Consider the following 10752-nt stretch of genomic DNA (forward strand, 5'->3'; position numbering starts at 1 on the left):
ATGTCCCTGCATCAGTCACTGCCCGCACCTTACAAGTGAACCAGGGTGCTTGCAATACATGGTCTGAGCTGCTCTTGCCTAAAAGTAGATACAGATTTATTGGCAGTAGCTGGTGGTAGATGGCAGACACAGGTACTGTAGCCACTCTACTGCCAGTGCACAAATTATATCCAAAATTATGGTCAGTCCAGCTCCCAGAGAAGAGATGTTTATTACATGGAATAAGTGTTTTTGAGAAAGTTAGAACTGCTGTGAATTACAGAAATAAATGCTGTTGTGTCTTGTTTCATGCAAGTACTGTCTTGTTGAGAGAGAGAGTAACAATGTGCAATTTTCACATGAATCTTCTCTCATCAAGTTTTGTTAAAAAGCCTATAAAAAAATCTAGATGCAATCATAACTTGCCTTTAACTGGGAAGAATTTTTACTGTAGACATAACTTTGATGACCTACACTCTAAAAATGGGAACAAGCTGCCAGGAGAATGGGTAATTTGCCATCTCCTTGTGACATGAGTCTAACATTCCCAGAGTGTTTTTGTTAGGGACAATTGTCTTGACATTTTCTGTGGAAATAACCACTTGTTCTCTTCCTAGTGTAAGGAACATGACCTGGCCACAATTAATCAGTTGCTAGAGGACCCAAAGTTGACAGCGGTGAAGTACAGAGAGTGGAGGAGCACAAACATCATGCTGGTCCAAGATATTTATCAGCAGCAGGAGGTCCAGGACACGTCCGCAGAGAATAGTGAAGAGCAAGAAATGGCTCCACAGCCAGTCACTGAAAGTGCTATTTGATCAATGGCACATGGCAAGATTTTTCTGCACGGGTCTTCACATACAAGCAATTTATGCTGCTGTATCTTGAGGTTTGTTTTTCGCAAGTGTGCTTAAAAGGAAAACAACCCAGTCTCCAAAGTTTTAATGCTCTTGCAGAGCTCATTTAATGTCAAATGGGCAAGTTCCCCAAACTTGCCCAAGTTGCCCAAAAATCACGCCTGAATGTGGCCTGCATACGTAAGAAGACTATTTAACAAAGCAGCAAAGAAAATTTTTTCAGTTTTTGGAGAAGAAAATTACAAGTGTCCAGCTTCTGGAGGACACAGAACTATGTAATATGTACTGTATAAATATGAGATCCTTGGGATTGTTTTAACTATACACCTTACCTTGAATTGAAGCTAAACTGATCCCAACAGGATGTAGCCTACTCTACCTTTTTACCCTCTACGGTAACCCAATGTATTAGCTTTCATGTCTGTACCCATTTATTTTCACCACTCAACCAGTTTAAAGGAGACAAATGGAAGAGTAATTACTCATGAGTTGATACTGTTGACAGCTGCCAGGCACCCAGTTTGGGCTCTGCCTGATGTTTTATGAGTTTCAAATTTATTTATGGTCCAGACCAAGAAGGTACTGTCTTTCTACAAGAAGAAGAGGTCTCTAAGTTTTTGCTAACATGTAATTTACTCTTCAGTGAGACAAGATTCAACTTTTCTTATGGACTTGGCAGAATTCCTTGGAAGAATTATGTTCTCCTTTCTTTTTTTGACAACTGGAAGTATATAAGGTACAAGTTCATCCCAGAGTCCAACTTAAGGAAGGTGATCATATTCACAAGCCAGAAGCTAAATGACTCAACTCCTAATGTGGACCTGGCAGTGTAAAACAAAGCTGCAAATATTTTTGTAAATATATGTAATTTTAAGACTTATATGAATGTGACTATGTACTGTAAAGATGTTTTATTTATATATTTATATATGCTGAATTTCCTAATATAAATAGGCACATGTGGACCAAGCCCACCCAGCTGTGAGTGCTTACAGATTGACTTGAAATGCCTCTTTTTGTTGTGTTCCATTATAGATCACAGTAATGGCTCTGCAGCTGAGACTACCCTGAGGCATATGCTGTGACTGTTTCTTTTGCTTTTCTAGCTTTGAGTTTTAGATGAAGAAAATCTGTACAACTTAGGGCCTGAAAGAATTTTTCTAGAGAGTTTCAAGACTTCCCTTTGGGGGAAAAAATAAGAGGTTTTGCTGCAGGATCATGACTTTTTGGCTTCATTATCCTCAGTACAAGGTTTTGGGCTTTTGCCTTCCTCTCTTCTGCAGTATAAGGAATTTTGCAGAGTGCTGAATTTTGAAAAGCAAGGATTAGTCCACCATTCCCAAATTAATGTCACTACAGGAACTGTGACAATCTGCACTTCTGTTGCTATTTCATGAAGATATTCTTTGTCATTAGTTTTCAATACAGTTTATCTTTTAAAGCAAAATACACTATAGAGATGCAGCCATATTCACCTCTCTATACTTTTTATGTTTTATCATAGCTTGATAGACAAAACAAAAGATAATGGTGTTAGTGGGAACACATGAAGTCTTTTCCACCTGTGTAGTGATTTGTTTGAATGTTGATATTGCATTTTTAATACTCAGCAGCTTTTCTTTTAAAACAGAGGCAAGGAAATAGATGAAAATTACTAAATGGGGAAGCAGACACAAAACCCTGGATGGTTAAAAAGCTATTCTTTTCAGGAAATCATCATATGAATGGTGACTTCATCACTTCACTAATTCTAACTAGAAGTTAAGCAAGCTAAATACCTGGTGCAATTTGGTTTGGAGTAATTGCATCCTAAAAATGGAGCCCAGTTTTACGTTGCTTTTTTGTGCTTCTTTTTGTTTTTTGGGTTTTTTTAATAATTCTTCCACCATTCCCATTGAAATGCTGTCACTTATCTGCTGAGAGCACCCTGAAAATTAGGAGTGTATGGATTAATCTGCTTGCCATTTAATTTTTAACTACCTGGTGCTAAGTAACTGATAAATATTGGAGGACAAATTGCATGTTCTATCACACATGTGAGTTTTTCACAAAACAAAGCACGTAAACACTGTTTTCCTTAAAAATCATCTTCACTCAGATGCTGAAAAGAAGCACATGCTTAAGTGGCCTGTTGAGCTGGGCCAGACGAGTCAGTGCCTTGCAGTTCTGAGCAAAGTCCGAGTCAACTCCATTTGCTGAAGTAGATTTGCTGGATACAAAGAAAAACCTATGTGGCCTGTACATGCTGTGTTGGCTCTTTTCACGCTGCACTTGTGTAAACATAGACAAAACAGCTTTCCCAAATCTAGAGACAAAGAGATGCCCTTGGACTGCCCAAACTGCACTGTTGGTTTTGACAGATTACATAGCCTGAAATTGCTTTTAAATTAGTCTCTTTTAGATGGTCAGTAGATACTTATTGTTGAACCATTGAGGTTTTGGAGACCTACTAAGCATGGGCTCCATCACCGCTTAGAAAAGAACAGAAAATTCTTGAATGAGGTTACTTCAATCCCAGTTATAACTTTAACAAATTTCTTTGTTCAGGAAAGCAAATTTATGGATTTTCGACTGCAGGAAATCTAACTCCACTCCCTTCAGCTACTACTTAGACTCAAAATAATGGAAAGCGTGGAAAATGCAAAGTGAAAATTGCAGTGAAACAGGATTAATTTTCTGGCATTGCTAATTACTGTGACAGTTTTTGCCTGGGTTTATCACAAGGGGCTGCCCAGCAGCGTGAAAGCTATAATCAGAGACAGAATTACGCACAAGCTGACAGCTACAGCGGGGAGCTGCCTCAACAGGACAAATCTGGACAAGTCTGTGCTCTGCTCATTGATGCTTGGAGTAACTGGTATTTCTTGGTCTGGATTTGGAAGACCTGCACTATTGACTCACAGCACAGGGAGCTGTGCATCCCTAGTGTGAATGTCAAGGAGTTTTTAACCATCTGCCTCAAGGGACATGTTTTATACACTTTTTTGAGAGAAGGTATATGTGTCTGGATACGTGCACATGCACAATTTTTCTTCTGTCAGTAAAGCCAGTTGGTGCAGAAAGTCCAGCAATGGAGATTTTGAAATTCCTGGTAACAATACCTAATTTCAACTGTTTCTGCAGCTTTTCTGGAAATCAAATCTCTCCGTTCTGGTGATGTACATCTCATGAGATACCAGAATGAGATGAGATCACGTTTCCTTTCCTATGATGGAAGGGATTCCGTGTGGGGATTTTGAATATTTTTACATCTAGCTCTGATGATTCAATCAATACTAGGGTTTCACCTTGACATGGTTTTAAGTGCAGCTGGAGATGAAACACCATGCAGTTGCTTGCTCAGTCCCCCCTCTTTTTTCCTTCCCCATCCCTGTGTAATGGGGAGCAGAATTGAAGTAAAAATTGTAGGCCGAGACAAGAATGGTTTTATAATTTAAAATAAAATAAAATACAACAGTAATGGTAAATAATAATAATGATTAAAAAAGGAAAGAAACCCAAGCAAGTGATGTACAATGCAATTGCTCACCACCCACTGACCTGCCAGACCCTTCTTCCCAAACCCAGATCACGCCCTCCTCCCGGGTAGCTGACCCTGGTTTATTTACCTGGCATGATGTTCTGCAATGTGGAATATCCCTTTGGTCAGTTTGAGTCCCCTGTCCCAGCTATGCTCCCTGCCGGTTTGGTTTTTTGTGCATTTCCTCACTGGCAGAGCACGAAACAAGGAAAAATATCCTTGACTTAGGATAAAACACGGCTTAGCAAAAACCAAAACACCAGTGTGTTGTCAATACCATTCCCATTCTGAATCCAAAACACAGCACTGTAACAGTCACTGAAGCAGAAATTAACTATACCCTAACTGATACCAGGAATAAGCAGGAACAAATAATGCGCTGTTTCTCTTTTTTGCAAATAATTTGAATTTTGGAGGATACCATCATATTGAGAGAAAAGGCTGGTGTGGGACAGCCAAGGAGGGAGGGGAAGAAAAAACATGGTATTTGATTTAAAACTCAGTGGAAATTCAGAATTTAAAATTATTTCTAACTTGAAAAAATAATGGATGTGTTACACCTATTGTGTAAGCTTGTAAGCTTACATGTCTATTACAGATTTAATATGAAAACCTGTATTTTTAAATTTTTCAAATAGCAAAGGAACCCATGAAAGCATACTTTTATGGGAGGAACTCCATGTACTGAGATTGGGTTTTGGGCTTTGGCCTTTTTTTTACTCTTTTGCTTGTTTAGTCATACAAAAGTAGCCAATTGTAACCAATTGTACCCAAGTGAGGGCCTGAGTTTACTCCACTTATATGAGACATGGCTTTCTGCTAACAGGAAGCCAAAGTGGTTTTCTTGCAGTAGTGGAGCCAAAGTGGAATTTCCTGTTTTCTGTGGGGCATTCAAAGCAGCAGACATTTTAAGATGTCAGTGAGAATTTCCTTGATGCTTGAAGATTTATCCCATTTTCATTTGCTTCAAACGGCAATATTATTATATTTTTAAAAACTGCATTCATTCTGAACTGAAACAAAATTTGAAGTGAAAAAAGGAAAATAGAACAGAAAAAATCTTGGAGCTAAGATCATGCTGAAATTCACATCTCTGCATAGGGTAGTAGGAGCTGAGCTTGCCAAAAGCTAAGCATTTCAACACTGAAAAAAATTGTAAGGTGTTGAAAAGAGTACTACATTCCTTGAAATTTGCTGTGGGAGAAGTTCCAAGACTTGTCTACTCTGGAAAAATGAATATTTTCCTAATTTATTTCCTCCTGATAAAAATCCAAAGGGAGTGGTTTATAAGATGGCAGCAAGTTAAATATGGAATATGCATGTAATTCATTGATAGCTCAACAACCTTGATGTATGATCTGGAAATGGTTGACTTTAGATGACTCAGCCTGTAACACTCAGCCTGTAAAATCCATTTCTTTGGGAGAGCATTGTAGCTACCAGTGTCTGAAGCTTATGCACCCCATCTGGTCCACATGAGGTCCATTTTGAAGATGTAGGTGAATGGTTTTTCTATAGGGCAAATAGTTTGTGTCCTCATGCCATAGCTTAGGAACCACTCCCTGTGTCCTAGATGCCTTAGGACCTGCCCAAATTACTCTGACTTTTGAAGCTGCTTATGGCAGTTTAATCTTCTCCCAACTAAAAATAAATAGAGGATATGAAAGCACATCTCCCACTCCCACATGAATTAAAACTAGCAGTAGTCTAGCAGAGATTAATGTAAGTCACCTTATTTATGAGTGTTTACCAAAATAGCTCACCTGGTGAAAAGCCATTTTCACTGCATAACCACTGCATGCAAACAGCAGTGCTCTTGTGCCAAGATTTCAGTGCTGAGGGCTGGCCCAAAGGAGGAATGGATGTGACCGTCCCACTGTGCTCTGTGTAGAGAGTGTATAGAGGAAAAGTCATGCACAGAAGAAGATTTACAAGGACTTCTATCAGGCAGCAGCAGGGCCTGCAGCACGACAAAAGTACAAGGGATCCAAATTCAGTATTTTATCTGCTGAGTCTTTTTTTTCTTTTCTTCACTAGTTTAAAACTCACAGCACAATGTTGGCACTCAGCGCTGCCTTTTTACTGCTTGTTGCCTACACGTGTGAATTGATTTTCATGGAATGATACACACATCTTGCAGAATGAGAGCCTTATGTTTGCACTTGTCAATTGAACACTGAAATGAGAGAATATTTTGCTCAGCCTTTTTTTTTTCTGCTTATTTTCACTGCAGATTTTTCAGTTTACTTCTATAAAAAGAAATAAATTTTTTGCTGGTTCTTTAAGCAAGCAATTTCCCTGTGGGACTAATATTATTATTAAGTTGTATAATCTGAAACCAGGAAGAGTCAATGAATGGTTTGACTAAGGAATGCCTTCTACTAGTTTGCAATGTGGTATTTGAAACTGCTTTTAAATTACTTAACTCTAACTCTTAATTGGTTATTGTAGGCACCCTTCAGGAAGATCAGTCTCTTCTGACAGGTATGGAACATTGCTAGATTATTTTTAAGCTCACAGAGCAGCCTGCTTCAATTAAAAGAAGATAGGTATTTTTGTCAAAAGGCTTTCAGTTTAGCTGGAGAGGCCAGCCAGGTAGCAGTATGGTGAAAGTGTGTTTCCTAGGAAATGAACTTGTCATAAGGGCTCAGCTGAAAAAAGAATGTCCCTGTCTCTGTCCCCTCTCTTCCCCCAACCTCCTACATGCTCCCACTGCTTGCCTTGGGCTAATCAGCTCATCATTTGCCACCTCTGTCAGCTCAGCCAAGTCAGGCAGCAGGGAACAGACACAGCGAGCTGGATATTCATCTGCAGTGATGATAACTGAAATTGCCTCATGGAGAGGGTCAGTGCCTGACAGAGTCCTCAGAAGGGATGCAGCTGGATTCTGTAGGCAGAAGCAGAAGGAAGAAGAGCTGTGTAAGTGGGAAGGAAGAAAGGGACTCCTTCCTTTCAGAAGTAAAGCATTAGCTTGGCTCATGTTCCCACAAAGTTATACCTTCTCTTCTAACAAGCAATGATTTCTTTTTTTTCCCCTGCTAGACAGGGAGTCATGAAGACAACCTGAGGAAACAGTTTTCATGTGATCTCAGCCTGTGCTCTTGCTCTCAGTGCCTAATGCACAGCCAAACATTTGGTGTCTGGGCCTGAAAACAAAACTCTACAAAAAAGCATCAATGATACCTCTCTTTAGGATCCTTCCTGGCATGCTTGCTGTGGGAACGTTCACAGGAAAGGCACTGGGGCACCATCTGTCTACCCTTATGCCTGCTGTAACACCTCACCTCACTGCCTTGGGCTGCCTCTTGTTTGGCTCTTGCTTTTGCTTTACACCCTCTTGTGGTGGTACAAAACATCAGCTGTTCCAACGTTTTATAAAGGTATCATTGAGTTGCTCATTATGATTTGGACATTTGTCTTTTGTCTGATTAAAAAAACCTTGTTGGGTTTTTTTTGGCTTGCTTCCTGTGAGCTTGGGGTGAGCATGATCACTGGCAACACAGAGGGCAAAGGCTCCATCCCTGCATCTGACCCTATTTCATCACTGCTTATTTTGGAAAGGCTCAGTCACCATTCTTCTTATTATTGTGGCTTTTTCTTATTGCTGGAAGAAAGTGCCTACTGTCAGTGAGAAAGTTCCTGTATTTCTTCCTCTTCTCAAGAAATATCCTCGTTATCATTGGGGGATGTTTCAAATTGTCTAACAGAAGCCTTGGCAGTACATGACATACAGTGCACAGTGACAAACTGCTCTGTTATTTTGGTGGGGAAACTGTATCTTTCCCCTTTCCACTTCTTGGCAAAGTGCTCTCAGTCTTGGGAAGACAAACAAGTTCTTGTACCGCGGGTGAGAAAACTTCTGCGAGAGGCTCTCAGCGTGTTCCTGACGGAGAAAACTGATCCCTCAGCACAGCCTGCTGGCTGCTGGCAGCACGACAAGCAAGGAGGGAAATCACAGGTTCGTGTGGAAGAGTGGAAACAAAAATAAGAGGGTTTGCCGCAGGATCATGATTTTTTGGCTTCCTTATCCCCAGTACAAGGTTTTGGGGTTTTGCCTTCCCCTCTTCTGCACGTGTACAAGTTTGTGATGGTCTCAGCTCACATTTGAGGAAGTTTGCAGAGAGGTGACAGCATTTACAGCAAGTGTGAAAATGGGAGATGCTGTCTGGGACACTGACCCTCTCCAGAGCCGAAACAGAAGCAGTAAAATGAAACCAAGGTCAGTCTGGAGATAAAGATGCTCTTTAGTGAGAAAGAGCAAGTGAACACCTGAGCAGCAAAGTTGAACACAAAGAAAAAAGAGCTGGTAAATTAGGGGGTGTGAGAAAGTGGTAATTATTGTCTGGTGAAAAGCAGGTGGCATGAGATTAGTGGAACACCCCAATTGGCCATACAATGGATGGGGATGACTTTTAGTATATGGCTATTTAATATCCATGTATCTCATCCAGCAATTTATTAAAGCTGTTCTGCCGAGCACCCTAAAATTTGAGGGTTCAGATGTCAGAGATATTTTTTGGTGTAAAATGCACTTATGGACCACGTTTCTGTCCCTTGTGAAATGTTCTGTGCATGCCTGGTGAAACCCCAAAGCCACTGTTATGGTGTGTTGCAAGAAAATAGCTGAAAAGTCAGAGGCATTTCCAATGTCCTCAACCCTTGCAATGGCAGTCCTGGTAACTGACAGGCCTGGCTGTGCTCTTGCAGTCCTGTTACTGAAGTAGAATCTTTGTTTCTAAGGTGCATTTTCCTAAATCTTATTTTTTTACAGACAGTAAATTCAGTTCACCTTGGCTAGCACTTAAGTTCATGCATTACAGCAGCTATGAAGATGACTCTGCTAGTGGTGTAATTTGCTGTGAAATTTGGAAATTTTTCTCTACAAATGTCAGGAGGAGCTCCAAATCAGATTTTATACTATTGTAAAACACACATATCACCTTCCCAGATAGCTGTGATACTTCATCATGAGCATAATTTGCTTTCTGTGAAACAATTTATTCTGTTCATCTTGCTGCTCATGACATGAGGCAATTCAGGCAGCTGTGTTGTTTCTGAAATGTGTTTTCTAACACAAGAAAACGAATGACTTATGGTGCTGGTACTATTTGGAAGAAGCAGATGACAGCTTCAGGACTGAGGCGGCAAACACAGCTCAGCACTTTGGAGACAGTGGCACAAATGACATCTTCAAAAGAGGATGTGGGAATTTCACTCATTAAAGAGAGAAAGGAAGCCTATCCCATAAGGAATCAGAGAAATGAAGGCAGAGTTTGTGTGACAGCGCTGTTCATACAAAAAAATCAGTGTGAAGTAAACCCTGGGAATAAAGTTCAGATGCAGGAAGGTGTGGACTGGTTTAGGATCACGGCTGCTCTGGAGGATTGTAGGGCGACCTGGCTGAACAGGCAGGACTGGACAGAACACAAGCTGACATCTGGACCTAGCTTAATGACATAAAGCAAGAGGAGAGAAAAAACAGGCTGCAAATCTCCTTAGTTCCCAAGTTCCATTTGTTTCGTAGACACCACCTGGCAAGGTAAGCAGAGCATCAAGACATAGTAAACCATGGCTTGGTGTCAAGGATGGGAAGGTGACACAAGGGAAACTGCAGTAGGTTCAGTTCCCAAGGATGTGTTTGCACACAAGAGGCAGCTGCAATAGGTCAGCACCCTGGGCCTGAGCTTTGCAGTGTGGCCTGAACCATGATGCCACTTTTGGCAATGTTCACAATTCAGTTTCTCCAGCCTTCAGTTTTCCAGTCAATTTGTTGCTTTGGAAGATATGAAATCCTACTGTGTGGGTTTACACCTTCCTTGATATACTATCTACCTCCTGGAGAGGACACAGTGATAAATTCTGTTTATAGTTCAAAAAAGACATAGCTATCTCTGGGATCTTATGCTACCTGCAGCCTCCCAGAGTTTCACAGTAAAATGACTTTGGATGAGGATCTTTGCAACAATTTCGTACTCCTACTTTGTCTGTCAAAATTTCCAATAAAGATCAGAAAAATAACTATACACATACCTGTATTCAGTTCTTAATGTAGCATCCAATTAATTCCACTGCACCAAATTCACCTTTGGCATTAGCTGAAGAAAGAGATCTAGTTTTTCCTTTGATTCATTGAAAGTTTTGGAATAATTTGTAGCTGCAGTATCAGGCTAAATTCTTAAGTGCCACATTAGTGAGGATTATAAAAGTAGTACAGATCAAGATGAAAGAGAGAGATTTATTCTGTATTGCTCCAATTCATCCTTTCAAATCCAGCAGCAGCCTTTTCTGCAGCACATACCCACAGATTCACAGATGAAGGTGCTGATATTGTTTGCAACAAAACATCTTGAACTTGAAGAAAGCCTGTACAATATTGAACACTCACAATATTTTTTT

The 10752-nt window shown here is 40.3% G+C and overlaps 1 protein-coding gene across 2 annotated transcripts in view; it reads left to right on the plus strand.

Annotated features, from left to right (window-relative positions):
* Positions 1-6728, plus strand: part of IPCEF1 (interaction protein for cytohesin exchange factors 1) — a 39151-nt gene extending 32423 nt beyond the window's left edge. For both annotated transcript variants that reach the window (XM_066546950.1, XM_066546949.1), the window contains exon 9: positions 597-6728. In XM_066546950.1, the coding sequence (XP_066403047.1) occupies positions 597-797 (201 nt within the window). In that variant the 3' untranslated portion in view covers positions 798-6728. The remainder of the gene's footprint in view (positions 1-596) is intronic.
* The last annotated feature ends 4024 nt before the right edge of the window (positions 6729-10752 follow it).

This window comes from Molothrus aeneus, chromosome 3 (assembly GCF_037042795.1).
Source record: "Molothrus aeneus isolate 106 chromosome 3, BPBGC_Maene_1.0, whole genome shotgun sequence".
Classification (NCBI taxonomy): domain Eukaryota; kingdom Metazoa; phylum Chordata; class Aves; order Passeriformes; family Icteridae; genus Molothrus; species Molothrus aeneus.